Below are 18997 nucleotides of genomic sequence, written 5' to 3' on the forward strand. Positions count from 1 at the left end.
CCAGACGCCCCTCACTGTCCTGATTTCTAATAGTATGGATCATGTTTGCCTATTTTGTGTGTGTCTAAATCTAATCACACTCTTTTGTGTCTTATTTCTTTTGCTTTTAAGAATCTTAAAAATCGGGGCACCTTTGTGTGTCAGTCGTTTTAGTGTCCGACTTTGGCTTAGGTCATGATCTTGTGGTTTGTGGGTTCAAGCCCTGCATCAGGCTCTGTGCTGACAGCTCAGAGCCTGGAACATGCTTTGGATTCTGTGTCTCCCTCTCTCTCTGCCACTCCCCTGCTCGCACTCTGTCTCTCAAAAATAAAAGAAAAACATAATGGGATAAAGACAAACTAAGGGGCGCCTGGGTGGCTCAGATGGTTAAGCGTCTGACTCTTGGTTTGGGCTCAGGTCAGTATCTCACGGTTTGTGAGTTTGAGCCCTGCATCAGAGGCTGTCAGTGTGGAGCCTGCTAGGGATTCTCTCCCTCTCTCTCTACCTCTCTCTTTCTCTCTCTCTCTCTGTCTCCCTCTCTCTCTGCCTCCCTCCCTCTCTCTCTCTCTGCCACTCCCCTGCTCACACGCTGTCTCCCTCAAAAATAAATAAAGCGTTAAAAACATTTAAAAAAAACTTCAAAGTCATAATGGGGAAAATGTGACATTTTAGATTTGGAAATGAAAAGTTCTCAGTACCAGTACTTGCCATTAAACAAAGTTAAAGAGTGATGAACTGAAAAAAATTATATGTTGGATTACTGTCCAAGCCAAGAGCTCTTCTATATCAAGAAAAGGAAACTGAGCAAACACAATTTACAGTTCCTTGGCTATCATATTTAAAATGGCCACACCAGCCATACAATGTTCCTCACCCCCTTGCCCTGCTTTTTCTCTAACACTTACCTTCTGACATACTCTATGCCTTACTTATTTCGGTTTTTGTTTCTCCCTATCAAAACTCCCTATAAGCTCTGTGAGGACAGAGTTTTTAGGTAAATGTTTATTTTATTGAGGAACAGTGGTAAAAGCCAAGAATTTGAAAACAATCTCTTTCCTCAAAGCATTTTTAAAGCTGTAGCTGAGGAAAAATGTCTGATTAGGGAACTGAACAGACTGTAGTACATTTATTTGGTGAAATACTTACATAGTAGAATATTATTTGGTTTTATTTTACTCTGATAGGAGAAAATATCAATGACATGTTAAATGAAAACAGGAAATTGCAGACCTACCTACACTCTGATTTTTTGTAAAAAAAGAACAAAAATTGTTTACAGAGCCAATGGTTTTTAAACTTACAGTATGACTTGTTTAGACCCAAAGCCTATCACCTCATCTGTCATATTCCATTTTTTCTGTTCCTATAGTGTTCCATGCCCATTAGGCATTATAACACCAAGTAGCCATAAATACTTGGCCGTGGCTTGGGATCAGCCCCTTCCTCACAAATACACACCGGAAGATAGCATGGCAGTGTATTTTACTTATTTTTATTTATTTATTTTTTTGGTCCTGTTAGATCATCCACTATGGTTAATGAATGTCATCAATCTCATTTTATTGATCAGAGGGAAGAAAGCACATTGTATTGTTTGCCAGGGCTTTCATGACCCAGATTGGGTGGCTTAAACAACAGAAATTTATTTTCTCACACATCTGGATGCTAGAAGTGTGAGGTCAAGTTGTCAGCAGAGTTGACTTCATCCAGGGCCTCTCTCCTGGCCGTCTTCCCTCTGTGTGTGCCTGTGTCCTGATTTGCTCTTCTTATAAGGACAGCAGTTACTGGATTAGGATTCACCCTGATGACCTCATTTTAATTTCATTTGTCTCTTGAGACTGTGTCTCCAATACAGTCCTATTCTGAGGTACTGGCTGTTAGGGCTTCAATATAGGAATTTGGGGGGAGCACAGTTTGGCCCATGACATGCCTTATGCTGGGAGCTCTCTTCCTTCAGAGAGAGGGAGGGGTGCTGGCCCCGCTGAAGCTTCAGCCTTCTGACTTTGGTCTGTCCCACGCTCCTCCTAGGTGAGCCTGCCTACGGCAGAGATCGACTGCAGCCTGGCAGAGTACATTGACATGATCTGTGGTAAGTTCCCCCATCCCCTCCCGGTTCCGTTTCTGGATGAATACATTGTGGGCTTTTGAAAAGGCTTGTTTACTCTCGGAAGACAGCATCTTGAGTTATGGCCCTCGCTTTAAGCCAGTTTACTATTTGGCAGCATTGAAGGTGGTATTTGGGCTTAGCTGACTGCCTGCCAGGTGTTTAACCCCCAGAGGCATAGTAACGCGTCCCATTTGGGAGGGGCTTGGCTATTCTAAACAGATAATTCCCGGTTTTGTTTGGTTCTGCTCATGGGAGTTCTTGATTTCAGCCATCCTCGACATCCCTGTCTACAAGAGTCGGATTCAGTCCCTACATCTGCTCTTTTCCCTCTACTCGGAATTCAAGAACTCACAGGTGAGGCTAGCATTAGAAAGTGCTTTAAGCTGTAGCGAGATCACTATAGTCTCCACTCCTCCGAGTTGGCTGTGATGTGTCCTTTGACAAGGGAAGGATCCTTTGACAAGGATGTTTCTGCTGGAGTTACCATCACCCTTCTCTGTCATTAAAAGAGCAGCAAGCAGGAGGGTTGGGCTTTCACAGGAAGGCAGGCGGAATGGCTGTGGGCCTTTGGTGTGGCCAGGCTTGTGAGGGTCTACCAAGGACACTCCTTGTGGGAGAACCATGTGGCCTAACGGATGGAAGCAGGACAGAAGGAGAGGGGTTCATCTTTGAAGGAGGCGGGGCAGATTTCTAGCTGTTTTTCAAAAATAGCACCAAGGAATTGTTCTGAAATGGAACCTAGAAAAAACTGGAGCATTACGGGTGGTGAAGAGGTTAGTTCTTGCTCAGATATAGCAGCCAACGTACCCAAACTCCGTGTACCCTCTCCTCTTTCCTCACAGCATTTTAAAGCTCTAGCTGAAGGCAAGAAAGCATTCACCCCTCCATCCAACTCCGCCTCCCAAGCTGGAGATGCAGAGACATTGATCTTCAGCTGAGACACCCCCCCCAGGTCACGCTGTTGCAAGGCTGTGCTGGCTGAAGAGAGATGGCCGTCAGCCACGTGGCGTCCTTGCCTGACTCAGGGACATGTGCTCCCTGCTGCCCTCTCTACCAGAAAGTACAGTGCACGTTCCTTAAATGGTTTCTGCCCGTCTCAGGTTTCCTTCCCACGGGAATTATGCATCTATGCCATGGTGGGGATTTGAGTTAGAACAGAAGGAATAGAATGTCTGGGATTCCAGGGTGCTCAGGTTGGGAGGGAAGCTTAAAAGATGTTCTTTTTGAGATAGCGATGGAATTATTTTCTTTCATTCTTCAAGTTAGTTGGCAAAGATTTTGCAAATAAAATGCTGTATCTTTCAGGTTGTCCTGCTGTTCTGTAATGTGAAAGAGAAAAGACAGGGGCTCCTGGTGGCTCAGTCAAGCATCCAACTCCTGATTTTGGGTCCGATCATGATCTCATGGTTTGTGAGATGGAGCCCCATGTCAGGCTCTGCGCTGACGGTGTGGAGCCTGCTTGGGATTCTCTCTCTCCTTCTCTCTTGCCCTCCCTGACTTGCGAGTGCCCTCTCTCAAAATAAGTAAATACACATTTAAAGAGAAAAAGACAGGGGCGCCTATGTGGCTTAGTTGGTTAAGCGTCCGACTTGGGCTCAGGTCATGATCTCGTGGTTTGTGAGTTTGAGCCCGTGTTGGGCTCTGTGCTGACAGCTCAGAGCCTGGAGTCTGCTTTGGATTCTGTGTCTCCCTCTCTCTGCCCCTCCCCCATTTGCATTCTGTCCTCTCTTTCTCTCTCTCTCAAAGTAAACCGAAAAGAAAAGAAAAGAAAAGAAAGGAAAGAAAAAGAAAAAGACAGACTGAGCACCAGGCAGAGATAAGGGACCAGGCCTAGTAATGGCATTAAGTGAATAGCGGCTTCAGCAAATCAGCTTGTGAAATAAAATCAAATCCCAGTTCTCCAGGGTTGGCAGTAGAGGGCGGTTATTTTCTCCCGGAACTTCCTTTTTCTAGGGGTCTCTCACCAGTGACTGCTGCCTGCCTTTCCTGCCTGTCTAGCTCCAGACCTGTCTGGTTGTGGTCTCCAGAGAGCCTAGCTGTTGCACAGTGCAGGTGGGAGGTGACTGTGCCTTGGACCGGGGTGAAAGCAGTGGTGGTAAAGATGGACCGATTCAGGAAATGATTTGGCAGCTATGTCAGCCAAGCTCCAGTCAGGAAGTCAGAAACCACACTAGCTACTTCTGACAGAGGGTGCTAAATGTGGGACATTGGTCACAGAGTGTTGGAAGGCCCGCGGAGCAAAAGGGAGAAGGGAGAGCGTGCCGCAGGAAGAAGAGGTTCGAGGGGAGGCGTCCACCGCAGGTGCCGGAAGCAGAAGGGATCCTGCAGTGGTCTTGACGGGCTGCGAGGGTGCCACACTCAGGCACCGAAGTGTGCACACCGTCCCCTCACTACGACGGCAACCGTGAGCGACGGCTGCTCCTTCCTTTCTCTGCCTTCTGTCTGGCTGGTGCCTCCCATTGGTGGAGATCAGCAGCCGGCAAGGGGATGCGGGAAGCCCGGCAGCACGAGACCTCACAGAAGGGAGGGGTGGGGTGAGAGGCAACAGAGGGAGAAACAGCAGGGGTAGAACCGACAGAACTTGCTGATAGACTGGATGTGGGGGTGCAAGCAAAGGAATCAGGGATGACCCCCAGGCATTTTGGCTTGAGCAGCTGAAGGGATAAAGGAGCTACGGACTGATATGGGGGGAAGTGGGGCAGGAATTGATTGCGGGGAGGATTACAGTAAAATGCTACACCGTCAGGGGCGCCTGGGTGGCTCAGTCGGTTGAGCATCTGACTCCGGTCATGATCTCACGGTTTGTGGGATCAAGCCCCGTGCTGGGCTCTGCACTGACAGTGTGGAGCCTGCTTGGGATTCCCTCTCTCCCTCTCTCCCTCTCTCCCTGCCCCTCCCCCACTCGCATGTGCGCGTGCTCTCTTTGAAAATAAATAAATAAACTTAAAAAGATGCTACACCGTCAGCCTAATACATATACAATAAACACACAGGAGCGAAATTGTTTCTGACCGACTCTTAAACCAAGTGTGATGTTCACATCATGCTTCAATTTGAGGAGCAGGAACTTTTGTGCTCAGGCCTCGCTTTGACATCATACTGGAACCCCAGGGGCTCTGCTCTCAACTGGATATCCCCAATGCTCTCATTTAACTCATAGGGAAAAAAAAAACCAAAGTATGATAGTAACCCAAATTCTCCACTACGTTTTCAGGAAACATTCAGATTGCCTTCTTTGGCTAGAGCTAACACTTAGCACTAATGAAAACGGTTGAATCTTGTGATCCACAGTAGTTACGTTCTATAAAGCCACCACAAACACCCAATTAGCAAATACTGAACCATCGCTCCTAGGGGAAATATGAGATTAAGGCTTCTATGTGCCCCAGTCATAACATTTTCATCAACCAGCCATTGATTCATTGAACTCACAGCCAGGAGCACTGTAAATCTTGCTGTACTGAAGTTTATCTAACACGCTTTCTCCGTGAGCCACATGGTGGCCTTACTACACATAGGAACACTAGACAGCACCTCACTGCTATGCTTGGGGGTCATTTTAAGTGTTTGTATTTTTATTTTTGAGAGCGAGAGAAAGCACATGAGCAGGGGAGAGGCAGAGAGGGGCGGAGGACCCGAAGCAAGCTCTCTGCTGACAGCAGACAACGAGATGAGGGGCTTGAAATCACAAACCGTGAGCTCATGACCTGAGCCGAAGTCACTTAACTGACCGAGCCACCCAGGCGCCCCTGCTTGCAGGTCATTGTAAATAGCAAAATCACCAACAATAAGCAGAAAATGTAGCAATACATAGAAAGTGCACAGAGCACTTGTTTCCAGTATGACAGCTGAAACCAGAAAGCAGAACGTCACCTTTCTCCACCTCAGCATGGAAGGTAGGTGTCAGGTGACTTACATTTATCACTGCTCTGAGCATGTCTGCAAATAACCGTGAAAACACTACAAGTATTGATTGGGGATTGCAAGCATATTTTAGTAAGCAAGTGGATTCACAAAGGCAGAATCTACAAATAACAAGGCTCAAGTGTACTTCCTGCCAAAGTCATTGTTCACGCATGGCCTTAGCTTACCTCGCTGCTCCAGCACAGCCCTCCCAGACATTGCTCAGTTGTGGGCTCCTCTCCTCCTCAGCACCTGTTGTTACTCCCTTCTGGCTCCTTGCTCTGTGGACCTAGAAAAAAATCCGGTAACTTCTTTACCTCAGTTAACCTAGCTATGAAACAGTTATCATAGTGGCACCTGGGTGGCTCGGTCAGTTAAGCGTCCGACTCTTGATTTCAGCTCAGATCATGATCTCATGGTGCATGGGATCAAGCCCCGCATCAGTCTCTGCACTAACAGTGTGGAGCCTGCTTGGGATTCCCTCTCTCCCGCTCTCTGCCCCTTTCCCCCTCCCGCACATGCTCTCTCTCTCAAAATAAACAAATAAACATTAAAAAAATAAGTAAAAGGAAACAGTTACAACAAACACTAATTAACTCTTAGGCTTGCCCTGTGGGTAAAACTATGTGAAAAGATGAAGTGCCACAAAATGTAAGATGTAGTAACTATGTTACTAAGTGTAAATTTTCAACTAGGCCTCTTGAGACTGCATTTGGCTGCTTTCTCCCTACCTCAAGATCCTCATTTTCCATAATCCCCCAAGGCAAAATACCAAACCAAACTCTGCTTGCTGTGCTCTACCCATATTCAGGAAGTCCTTCTCCTTCTCCTTCTCCTTCTTTAAAAATTTTTTAAATGTTTATTTATTTTTGAGAGACAGGGGGAGACACAGAATTCAAAGCAGACCCCAGGCTCCGAGCCATCAGCACAGAGCCTGATGCAGGACTCGAACCCACGAACCATGAGATCATGACCTGAGCCGAAGTCAGATGCTAAACTGACTGAGCCCTTTAATTTTTTTTTAATTTTTTTAATGTTTATTTATTTTTGAGAGACAGAGCGCAAGCAGGGGAGGGGCAGAGAGAGAGGGAGACAGAATCCGAAGCAGGCTCCAGGCTCCTAGTTGTCAGCACAGAGCTGGATGTGGGGCTCGAACTCACAAGCTGTGAAATCGTAACCTGAGCTGAAGGTGGACGCTCAACAGACTGAGCCCCCCAGGTGACCCTGGAAGTCCCTCTTCTAACTAAACCTTCACACAGGCTATTTCCCCTGCTCGAAGTGTCCCTCACCTTCTCTGCTGACCCTAGGCTCTCAACACTTCGAAACAAACAAAATTGAACACAATATTTACATCTTCACTCTCTCCTTTCACCCTATACAATGACAGTATAAGAATAATAATTTTTAAAAAGACATAAACCAGCGAGGATAGATAATAGGAAAGAAAACGATGGGTGATTAGACAGCAACAATTTTGGAAGATGGGTAAGTGGTAACTGATGTAGGGGGGTGTGAGGGGAGCCTGAAGGTTGCCTATAGAGACTGAGAAACTGATAAGCCATCTGACAGTGCAGAGCCCTGAAAGGGTCAGGGGTTGAAAATGCCAGATATTTCTGATGGCATGTGTGCAGGGTGAGGCTGAAAACAGGAGAATTGGTTTAAGGTTTGTAGAAGGACTGGATCCCCAGAAATGTCCCCATCTGTGCTGCCCACCTCTTCATCCCAACAGAAGGTGGGGGCTCTGGACGTGAGAGTACAAGCAATCTGAGAAGGACAGTAAGAGGGTGGGGGCGCCTGGGGGGCTCAGTCGGTTAAGCGTCCGACCTCAGCTCAGGTCATGATCTCGCAGTTCACAAGTCTGAGCCCCGCCATCGGTCTCTGTGGTGACAGCTGGAAGCCTGGAGCCTGCTTCGGATTCTGTGTCTCCCTCTCTCTCTGCCTCTCCCCAACTCATGCTCTCTCTGTCAAAAATAAATAAAACTTGAAAAAAAATTAAAAAAAGAAAGAAAAGAAAATAAATAAAAGAAGAGGGTAATACAAAGGAATGAGCCATGAGACCCTCAGCCCCCTTCCATGCTTATACCTCCAAAGCAGAATAGTGCAAGAGTACTCTCTTGGCAAGATGATCAGCCAAAGGGAAGAGACCTATAGATACTGTCAGGGAGTCTTGAAGCAAATAGCAAATATCTGTTTGCTCTCATCTCATGTGTGTGTATGCCTATTTGCAACTCTCATGTTAAATATCCATGTACAGTCAGAGATTGCCAGACATTTGAAGAAAACCAGAAAAATAGAGACTCAAACTGGCAGAACAAAGGAAATCAGAGAAACAAAGCAGGTAAGCTAAGAAAATTAACAATAGTATTCATAGAGCAGTAGTTCTCAGACTTGGTTGCACATTAGAATCAACTGGAGATCTTTTATTATTTTTTTTTAAGTTTATTTATTTATTTTTGAGGGAGGGTGAGTTGGGGAGGGGCAGAGAGAGAGAATCCCAAGGTGGCTCTGCACCACCAGCCAGCGTGGAGTCCGACGTAGGACTCTAACCCACGAACTGTGAGATCATGACCTGCGCCAAAATCAAGAGCGGGACGCTCAGCCGACTGAGCTACCCAGGCATCCCCAACTGGAGATCTTTAAAAAAAATTTTTTTTAATGTTTACTTTTTGAGAGACAGACAGACAGACAGACAGACTGAGCACGAGCAGGGGAGGGGCAGAGAAAGGGAGACACAGAATCTGAAGCAGGCTCCAGGCTCTGAGCTGTCAGCACAGAGCCCAATGAGGGGCTCAAACTCACGGACCATGAGATCATGACCTTAGCCGAAACTGGACACTTAACTGACTGAGCCACCCAGGTACCCCTGGAGATCTTTTAAAGAAAAGTTGCCTCTCACAGACAACACACCAAACTAATTAAATCACAATCTCTGGAGGCAGGATGCAGGAATCCATATTTTTTCTAAGCTCCTCAGATTATTTCAAGATGGAGACAAATTTGAGAATTGCTATTACAGAGAGATGAGCAGATTCTCCATCTGTGAAGTCAGGAGACTTAAAAGGAACATGAAGCAAGAAGATATAACAATTATAAACATTTATACACCTAATAACAGACCTCAGAACATATAAAGCAAAAGTTGACAGAATTGAAGGAGAAATAGCTGTACAATAATAGCTGGAAACTTCAGTACCTCACTATCAATAATGGATGTAACCGTGAAACAGAAGATATATAAGGAAACAAAGGGCTTAACACAGTGAACTGACTAACTCTGTCAGACAAAGGCAGAACACCCTGTCCAGCAGCAAGAGCATACTTCTTAGGTGCACATGGGACAATTGCCAGGATAGGTGCTATGTTAGGCCACAAATTAAGTCTCAATAGATTTCAAAAGGTAGATATCATACAAAGTATCTTCCCTGACCACGAGATGAAGTCAGAAATCAATAACAGAAGCAAAACTGAAAAACCCATAATTTTGGGAAAATGAGAGAATATGCTCTGAACCAATGGGTCAAATAAGAAATCACAAGAGAAGGGCACCTGGGTAGCTCAGTCGGTTAAGTGTCTGACTCTTGATTTTGGCTCAGGTCATGATCTCACAGATCAGGGGATCGAGGCCTGTGTTAGGCTCTGCACTCACAGCACAGAGCCTGCTTGGGATTCGCTTTCCTTCTGCTTCTCCACCATGCACACGTGTGCTCTCTCTCTCTCAAAATAAATAAATATTTTTTTTAAAAAAAGGGGGGGCACCTGGGTGGCTCAGTTGGTCAACTGTCCGACTTCAGCTCAGGCCATGATCTCGCGGTTTGTGAGGTGAAGCCCTGCATTGGGCTCTGTGCTGACAGCTCAGAGCCTGGAGCCTGCTTCAGGTTCTGTGTCTCTCCCTCTCTCCACCCCTCCCATGCTCATGCTCTGTTTCTCTGTCTCTCAATAATAAATAAACGTTAAAAAAAAATTTTTTTAAAAAGGTCTTAAAAAAAAAAAAGAAATCACAAGGGAAATTAGAAAATACCTAGAGACAAATGGAAATGAAAACAGAACATACGAAAATTTACAGGACGCAGCAAAAGCAGTGCTCAGAGGATATTTACATTTAAAAAAAGGTCACACGTTAACAATCTAACTTTACAACCTGAGAAACTAGAAAAAAACAGAACAAACTAAACCCCAAGCTAGCAAAAGGAAGGAAATGATAAAGATTACAGCAGAATTAATAGAGAATAGAAAAACAAAAAGAAAACCAATAAAACCCAAAATTGGTTCCTCAAAAAGATTAACAAAATTAAAAAGCCTTGGGGTGCCTGGCTGGCTCCACCGGTTCAGCATCTGACTCTTGATCTCCGGGGTCACGAATTCAAGCCCCATGTTGGGGTAGAGTTTACTTTAAAAAAAAAAAAAAAAAAAAAAAAAAAAAGCAGGGTGCCTGGGTGGCTCAGTCGGTTTAAGCGTCCAACTCTCGATGTCAGCTCAGGTCATGATCTCATGGTTCATGGGTTTGAGCCCCACTCAGGCTTCACACGGACAGTGTGGAACCTGCTTGGGATTCTCTCTCTCTCAAAAGAAATAAACTTAAAAAAAGTACCTAGGATCAGATCATGTAGGGCCTTCTAGGCAATAAAAGGGTTGAAGAGATTAAATTACTGGTAATAATTCTTCACTCACCTATAGTATGCAGCCCCCTCTTACCATGGCTTCATGATAAGCACAGGATGGTTCCTTACCTTTTGATTTGGAGTTGGACCATATGACTTGCTCTGGGAGGTGAAAAACAACAACAACAAATTGGTTAACCTAATGAGATGAACAAATTTCTAGAAACAAAACCTACCAAGACTGACAAAGTAGAAAGTTTGAGAGACCTGTAGCTAGGAAGGAGATTGAATCAGTAATCAAAATTTTAAAATCAAAGTAGAACAGATTGCTGGTTCCAAGAGGCAATGGGGGATGAGAGAAATGAGTGAACTTCTTTTTTTGAGTTTAAATAAATTGAATAAAATTTTCTAAAAAGTAAAATACACATCACATGAAACTTGTCATTGTAACCATTTTTAAGTATACAATTCAGTGGCATTTAAGTACATTCACAGTGTTGTACCACCATCACCCCCATCTAGCTTTAGAACTTTTTCATCATCTCAAATTGAAACTTTGTTCCCATTAAACAGTAACTCCCACCTTCCCTTCCCCACAGCCCCTGGTACCTTCTCTATTTCTGGTTTCTATGGATTTGCCTATGTTAGGGACCACTTAAGTGGAATCATACAAAATGTGTCTTATTGCATCTGGTTCATTTCGCTTAGCATAATGTTTTCAAGGTTCATCCACCTTGTAGCATGTATCAAAATTTCCTTCCTTTTTAAAAGGCTGAATAATATTCCATTGGGTATATGTCACGTTTTCTTTACCCATTCATCTGCTAAGGGACATTTGAGGTGTTCCCAATATCGGCGATTGCAAACAATGCTATTAAAACTGGTACGTAAATGTTTGAGTCCCTGCTTTCATTTCTTTTGGGAATAAACCCAGAAATGGGATTGCTGGTTTAACTTTTTGAGGAACTGCCAGACTGTCTTCTACGGTGGCTGCACCATTTTACCTACCCACCAGCAATGCACAAAGTTGAGCATTAATTTTTACAAGTCCTCATCAAACAGCTATTGTGTCGGGAGGAATTCAGTAAAACAAAGTCCAGGTGAGAGAATGCAACCTGAACTATGCCTCCCCAAATGTTGGACTGCTGTACATTCAAGGTCAAGGTAACAAACAACATACCTATTGTTGGAGGATAAAGATCAAAGATTAGGTAGGGGTGCCTGGGTGGCTCAGTTGGTTGAGTGACCGACTTCGGCTCAGGTCATGATCTCACGGTTTGTGAGTTCGAGCCCTGCGTCGGGTTCTGTGCTGATGGCTCAGAGCCTGGAGCCTGTTTCATATTCAGTGTCTCCGTCTCTGCCCTAACCCACTCATGCTATCTCAGAAATAAACATTAAAAAAATGAGAAAAAAAAAAACAGATCAAAGATTAGGTGACTGAGGTATATTAAAAACTTCCCAGGAAAGAGAGAACTGTCATGTCAGGGACATATGTAGTGCTTGAAAACTTCATGATCCTTAGGTAAAAAAAGACCTGAGAAATATCAGAGAAGGAACTAGATCAGGAATCCCCTCCCAATATTTTATTATAAAAAATTATAAAAGAATTTTGGAAGAATTATATGTATATATCTACCACCCAAATCCTACAACTAACCTTTGGCTAAATTTGTTTTCTCAGATATCCACCCCTCTATCCATTCGTCAGTCCATCTTTTTTTTGATACATCTCAAAGGAAGTTACAGATATCAATACACTTCATCCTAAATACTTTATCATGCATATAATTAACTGGAGTTCAATATTTACTTATGGTTGTCAGGTGAAATTTATATATAGTGAAATGTACAAATCAAATTACCATTTGATGATCTTTAAAACTACAGCTTTAAGGGCACCTGGGTGGCTCAGTCAGTTGGGTGTCCAACCTCAGCTCAGGTCATGATCTCACGGTTTGTGGGTTCGAGCCCCACGTTGGGCTCTGTGCTGACAGGTCAGAGCCTGAAGCCTGCTTCAGATTCTATGTCTCCTTCTCTCTCTGCCCCTCCCCCACTTGTGCTCTGTATCTGTCAAAAATAAATAAATGTAAAAAAAAATTTTTTTTTAATAAATAAAACTACAGCTTTATTGGGGTGCCTGGATGGCTCAGTCCATGGAGCATTCAACTCTTGATTTCAGGGTCGTGAGTTCGAGCCCAACACTGGGGGTAGAGTTTACTTTAAAAAAAAAAAAAATTACAGCTTTATTGAGATATAATCTGCATTCCATAAAGTTCACCCTGTAAAGCATATAGTCCAGTGTTGGTCTATTCACAAAGTTGTGCATCAGTCACCACTAATTCCAGGACATTTTCATCACCCCAAAAAGAAACTCCTATTCATCAGCAACTGTTCCCCATTCTTCCCTCCCTCCAGTCTCTGGCAACCACTAGCCTGTTCCGTCTCTGCCCATCCTGGGCATTTCATATGAAAGGAGTCACACGTGGCCTTTGGGCTTAGCTTCTTCGTTCAGCATGTTTGCAAGGTTCGCCCAAGTTGTCATCTGATGGGCTTTGACTTGCATAATGAGCAGGCTTTTTCATCTGCATTTTCTCAGAAAAGAGTCTCATCAAATTCTCCAAGGGGTCTGGGACTCAACGAAGGAACAAGGAATCTCGGACGCCAGGGATACGTCTAGAGGACTGGAACACTAGTTTCAAAGTCCACCGCATCACAAATACTTGCAAGGATGGATTTGCCAGGAAGAACCCGCTTTTCTGACGAGGTAAGACCATGAGGGCAACCGAGGGGATGCACAGGGCTTGTAGCCTTGCCAAAGAACCACCAAGGAAAGGGCTCCGGGACCTCCCAAAGGAAACGGCAGAGGACAGTCAACAGAATTGACAGCAAGGCACCCTGGCCTTTAGAATTTCTAGGCCCAAGCAGCTTGCAAACAAAACCAACAGAGGCTGGGGACACCTGGGTGGCTCAGTTGGTTAAGCATCTGATTCTTGATTTCGGCTCAGGTCGTGATCTCACTGTTCATGAGTTCGAGTCCTGCATCAGGCCTGCTTGGGATATTCTCTCTCTCTCTCTCTCTCTCTCTCTCTCTCGCTCTCTCAAGAATTCCTCTGGGGAGGCTGGGGTAGCCTTAGTCCCTCCCATGAAGGAAAACACCCTACAGAACAAGAGAGAAGGGAGGGAGGTAGCCGGAAAATTCAGAGCTATGCAAACCAAGCCCATCTTTGTTCAAGAAAATAGGCTATAAATCTGCCCTCAAAACCTTCATCCCATTTCTAGTCTTTTTTTCTCCCTTATGATCCTCCAGAAACAAATTCGGGAAATCAAAGCCTAGTCTGAGCCTTCCGTACCTCTAGTCAGGACAAAAGGGCTAGCATGGCTTAGCCACACTCCTGAGAGATGGAGAGTCTGGCAAGCGAGACTCAGTGGCTGGAGAGCTGGGGTCCCTGCGCCAGGACTCCCAAAATAGAAAACACGAGCCTTGCTGCTGAGAACAGTGTAATTAAAGAAGTAACGTTATTTTTAAAAATAAAAGATCTGAAGCAAACAAGGTAGAGTGATAAAATTTAACAGAGTTGAATAGTGGATACACAGGTGTTTCCCCTACTTAATGTGTGATTTAAAGATTTTGTTTTAACACCATCTACGAAGAAATGAACAGACATGTCACATTCGTTGAGTCAAGTTTATTAAATTACCATGTGCTCAGCACTGTCCTAGGCAGGAACATGAGAAAAATTACAAAACAAGGTTTCAACAAGGGAAAAATATACTCTGCACTGTATTAACTTGCAATCATTTCCATGTTGCTTTCCAAAGAGTTCTTAGATTGTTTTGTGGTGTGTGGTCCCCTCTTTCTCCATGTTCCCCTAAAGCTTCTAGCTCTGTCAAACAATGTGCCACTATGACCATCCCCTGAAGAAGAGGATGGACAGGAAGAGCAGCTTCCTGCTGATGAGGCAGGTAGGGAATGGTCATGGAGTCCCATGGTGGGGAGACATGCCAAGAGGGAAACTGTCAACCCCGAGGGCTCAGGGCGCTCACAGTGATTTACACGAAGGCCAGACTTGGGGAAGCTACGGAGAGGGCCCGGAGGCCCTCACTTACCCCCTCCCCAGGGGATGTGCTTAAAGTGCTAACATAGTAAGAAAATGATGCATAGCTACATGCGGTCTTGGGTGCCCCTAGACTTCCCATCTCCCTCTTCTCCTCCTGACTTGTGCTAATACCAGGCACTGGCACCACCGGGGGCCAGGTCAAGGGGGAAGTTTAGTGCCCAGTGAAGAAATGGGAGAAGGTCCAACGTATAACCTATGATGCCCAAGAGGAGGCACAGACAGAGAAGGGCAGAGAGGTATGCGGCAAAAGGGACTGGTTTGTGCTTGGCCCTTCCCCTTGGGCCAGGGGTTGGTTCCTGTGCAAGGGGCAGTTTGGTTCCAGGTAGCTCTCCGGGTCCTAAATTTTCCCTGAGGGAACAAAGCTGCATAGCATGGGAAGGAAACTGAAGACATGCTGGGCCCTCCCTCTCCCCCACCCGGGCATGCCCCCATGCCTGCTGTACAAAGCGCTAAGGGTACTGGCGTGTGACACAGGGCAGGCCCAGACCACACTCGGCAGGCCCATGCCACAGTAGATGCTGGATGACCTGCAAACACACCTGGGTAAGAGCTCCACCCGCCTGCGCACAAGCATCGGTGAAAGCCCCCAACCTGAGTTAGAACAAGGGGCTAAGGTCCAGCTGGTGGCTCTGTCAAGGAGATCTGTGCCCCTGAGGGCCAGATCCCAGTGAAAGGTGTCACGTGGATGACAGAGGGCACCCCAGCCAGAAGGGCGAGCAAAAGTAGTAGTGGCACGACCTGGCCACAGAGCCAGGCAGAGGCTGCCTTGGAGGAGGAGGAGGGGGCCCAGGAGCCAAGAGGGCACCCCCTGCCCCCAATTTCGCCCGGCTCAGAGCCAGATCTCATCACTGCTCACACTGGACACTCGATAGATATAGCCCAGCATTGGGAGCCGGATGAAACCTGCAAGGTCAAAGATGCCGTGAGTCTCAGTAAGCCTCACTGCCTGGAAGCTTGGAGACCCAGAGGCCTCTGGCATAAGCACAAGGGCTGGGGAGGAGAGGAGGGGGGCCGTGGGCCCATGCCCCTGTACCTCGGCTGGTAAGGAGGCCACCAGGCTCCGGGTCCAGCAGCTCTGGCCGGCTGCTGTTCTGAGCCATCTGCCGGTCTGCTGGTTTCTCTGTTGGGTGACAAACGGGGTGGTGCCCACGATGAGGAGTGTGCCTGACAAGGCCTAGCCCCTCCTAGTACCAGGCTCTCTCTTTTCCTCAGAAGCACCTCTGAAGATAAAGCGGGGACAAACAAAGGGTGTACCTCTGGAATCCGGAGTGAGGTCGTTGAGCTGAAGGTTGGACGGGAGGGACATGTTCTCCCGTGGCAGGCGCACGTTGTTGAGTTTTAAGTTGTTGGAGTCACTACAGGGTGGACAGAGCCCGGGATATGCCCTAGCTCCAGCAGGCACAGATTCCTGCTTGGGGGCCCATTCCAGAACTAGAGAGACCCCGGGTTTCCAACCGTCCCCGTGCCGCATCTCAGTTCAGCTCAGCCAGCCAGCCCCAGGAAGAGTTACCTAGAGATCAGAGATGGGCGCCGGGAGGGGCCTGGGGAGAAAGAAACCACACACTTTCTCAGGGTGCCTACTCACTCTGGGCTCTGCCCCAATGCCCTTTCAGACCCAGGACCCCCAGGACCCCCAGGCAAGGATCTCTCCAATGCCCAGCCTCTGGGACAGACTGGGTTCCCAGTGCTCAGCCCTGAGTTGCATCTGGTTTTACCCACGGCCATGCTCAGGGAGACCCTTTCTGCCACTCGTCAGAGAGGACTTGCTCTGCCTAGCCCCACATGCTGCCCTCGCTGCTCCTCCTTCTCCCTGCCCCTCAGCCACCCTCTCTCTGCCCAGCCCCCTCCCCCTCCTGGCTCTGGACCTACCTTTGGTCTTCTCTTTCCTGCAGACCAGGCAGGCCACCAAGGTGCTGAACCCCACCAGTGTGCCCAGGGCAAGCCCTCCCGCCACAACGATGCCCAGCAGCGGCACTTCCACTCGGGTGGCCAGGAGCCCTGCAAGTTGTCCTCTGGTTAGGTTCTAAGTGGGCGGGGTCCCCAACTCTGAGACGCTACAGGTGCCACTCGGTGCTCCTTGCCCAAGGTGGGCGGCACAGCTCGTTCATGAGACTCACCCAAAGGGCAACTAGTCGTCCCATTTATGTACCGTGATCCTGCACCCACCTGAGGCTTTGCCGGGCCAGTCGCTGGCAGTGCTCACCCGGGGCCGGAAGCGAGGCGCTGGTGACACCCACGTCGTTGGCGGCCACCACGGACAGGTTGTGCGCCAGGCTGCGGAGCTGCAGCTGCACTGTGTGGTTAGTGAGCCAGGGGTAGCTCTGGGCATCCAGCACCAGGAAGTCGGAGGCGTTGACAGTCACCGGCCCATCCTGGTCGATCCAGGTCACGTTGGCAGGTGGGTTGGCACGCACCAGGGCAAAAAGGACAACCAGGAGGCCTGGGCCCTGAGCTTCCTGGTACTTGGCCCCAACCTGGGCAATCTCTGGTTTAACTGGTACAAAGCAGAAGCCAACATATTCTCACCACACCTCTCGTACTCCTTGCCCACTCTTCCCAAACTCAGGAGTGAGCCGGGGGCCTCGACCTCCCCTTTAAAAGGCTCTGGGAAACAGGATGGTTGGGTCTCCCTGAGAGGCAGCACGTCATAGTGACCAGCAGTAGAAACACAAGAACCAAGCTGCCTGCATTCGAATCCTGGCTCTGCTTATGAGCCGTCGGACTTAACCATCTGTGGCTCAGTTTTCTCACTTGTGAAACGGGGATAACAGTAACAATCGCCTCATAGGATTATCCTGAGGATGATGTGAGTTCAAATCTGCAAAGTACGTATTTGTTAAATGCTCTATCAGACCACCTGCCTGGTGGCTGCTGGGGGTCCCAGGGCAGAGAACCTCTCTCCTTGCCCATCTTAGAGGCACTCACATTGCACATTGAGGATGACCGAGGCATTGGCTGACCGGCCACGACCCGGGTCCTGCAAGGAGCAGTTGAGCTCACGCTGGGCCCTCTGGGCAGTAACAGTGAAGGTGCTGGTGCCTCCAGAGAAGGCCTCACCGCCCACGCTCAGCAGTCTTGAGGTGCTGGTCTCCTGCAGTTGTCCATCCAGGTACCAGGCCAGTCGGGGGGTCCCAGGCCCCCCTGCCACCCGGCAGGTGAAGGCGTGGCGTTCGTTTTCTCGAAGTGCCCGCTCGGCCCAGGTCTGACCATCAATTTGTGGTGCCAATTCCCCCCAACCTGCAACACAGCAGGGAGTTGTGGAGAGAGCTGGGAGAAGGTCAGTACTGGGGTACTGGCCTGTGACCAGCACGACATCCGCTTACAGAGGGGCAGAGGAACAGGGGCCAGTGCACTTGGTTACGTTCGCTCACCAAAAATTGGCTGGACCCTCGGTAGGTGGGTGAGGGGAAGCCAGCTCTGGTCCCTGTGGCCTGAAGCGGGTTCCCAAACCCAAGGTGCAGACAAAGAGGGGAAAGAGAGGGGTTGCCCCCAGAAGTGCTCGGCCAAGGGGTAAACGGGGGTGTACCTGAGCTCAGAAGGGCTGGCAGGAGCAGCAGTGTATGCGGGAGGGCAGCTGGGCCTGGGGGCAGCGCCATGGTGGCTCAGGCCTGGGCCCCAGGCTGCCGAGAGAAGGGGGCGGGCCTCGACGTTAGCCAGGTGACCGCACGCAGGCTCGGTAATTCCTCCGGGAATCTCCTCTCCAGAAACAAAAATAAACCGTGCACCAACACACAAATAGAGCCTGACCCGCAGCGGCGAAGACGAGGACGACATCAGCTCAGCGCCAAGGCCGGAGCTGACCCAGTGGCTACCAACCCACCTTGCGGGCTCACAACCCGGCGCCGCCCCCAAGGCACAATCAAGCGCCGGCTCGCGGACGCAGAAACCGCGCGCAACCGTGCCGCCCGCACGGGGCGGCTCGCGCGCACGCGCACAGGCGGACACGCGGCGCAGTGCCCCTCCCCCAAGGGGACCGTCCTCCGGACCCCTCTCCCCCACTCCCCTTTACCCTCCCTTCCGTGGCCCCACGCCCCCTTTACCACCCTCCGGGGACCAGGCGGAAGTGGGCCGGCACGGCGGAGGTCCGGGCGGCGGGGGTCGCACGACAGCTCCGCCCCGCCGCCCCAGGCGGCTCACCTGGCGCCCTCCCCACGCTCCTTCCGAGCGACTGCTCCTGTCTGCGGGGCGCTGCAGTCCGCGGGGGGGCCGGGCGGGGCCAGGCGGGGCCAATCAACGCCCGAGCACGCCCACCCGCCCCCTCCCCTTCCCGCCCCGCCCCGCCCAGTCCTCCG

At 48.6% G+C, this 18997-nt stretch overlaps 2 protein-coding genes across 16 annotated transcripts in view; one reads left to right on the forward strand and one right to left on the reverse strand.

Annotated features, from left to right (window-relative positions):
• Positions 1 to 3390, forward strand: part of IFT46 (intraflagellar transport 46) — a 16572-nt gene extending 13182 nt beyond the window's left edge. For both annotated transcript variants that reach the window (XM_015062169.3, XM_015062163.3), the window contains exons 10-12: positions 2008 to 2068; positions 2355 to 2440; positions 2929 to 3390. In XM_015062169.3, the coding sequence (XP_014917655.1) occupies positions 2008 to 2068; positions 2355 to 2440; positions 2929 to 3024 (243 nt within the window). In that variant the 3' untranslated portion in view covers positions 3025 to 3390. The remainder of the gene's footprint in view (positions 1 to 2007; positions 2069 to 2354; positions 2441 to 2928) is intronic.
• TMEM25 (transmembrane protein 25) lies at positions 1013 to 18921 on the reverse strand. 14 transcript variants are annotated; one of them, XR_008290636.1, is made up of 10 exons: positions 18232 to 18704; positions 17631 to 17942; positions 16909 to 17199; positions 16216 to 16246; positions 15960 to 16060; positions 15739 to 15825; positions 12450 to 12654; positions 10658 to 10749; positions 6178 to 6278; positions 1013 to 2834 (listed from the first exon to the last, which is right to left on the reverse strand). XR_008290636.1 is itself a non-coding variant. In XM_015062154.3 (8 exons), the coding sequence occupies exons 1-8, from the start codon at positions 18299 to 18301 to the stop codon at positions 15535 to 15537; spliced, it is 1095 nt and encodes a 364-aa protein (XP_014917640.2). In that variant the 5' UTR covers positions 18302 to 18703; the 3' UTR covers positions 14259 to 15534. The 14 variants fall into 14 exon arrangements, 11 of the variants coding, with proteins under 11 accessions (XP_053060011.1, XP_014917640.2, XP_053060006.1 ...); XR_008290635.1 differs by lacking the exon at positions 1013 to 2834 and adding an exon at positions 3267 to 3405; XM_015062154.3 differs by lacking the exons at positions 1013 to 2834; positions 6178 to 6278; positions 10658 to 10749; positions 12450 to 12654 and adding exons at positions 14259 to 15608; positions 16575 to 16703 and having other exon boundaries at positions 18232 to 18703.
• Positions 18922 to 18997: the final 76 nt, after the last annotated feature.

Source organism: Acinonyx jubatus, chromosome D1 (genome assembly GCF_027475565.1).
Source record: "Acinonyx jubatus isolate Ajub_Pintada_27869175 chromosome D1, VMU_Ajub_asm_v1.0, whole genome shotgun sequence".
NCBI lineage: Eukaryota > Metazoa > Chordata > Mammalia > Carnivora > Felidae > Acinonyx > Acinonyx jubatus.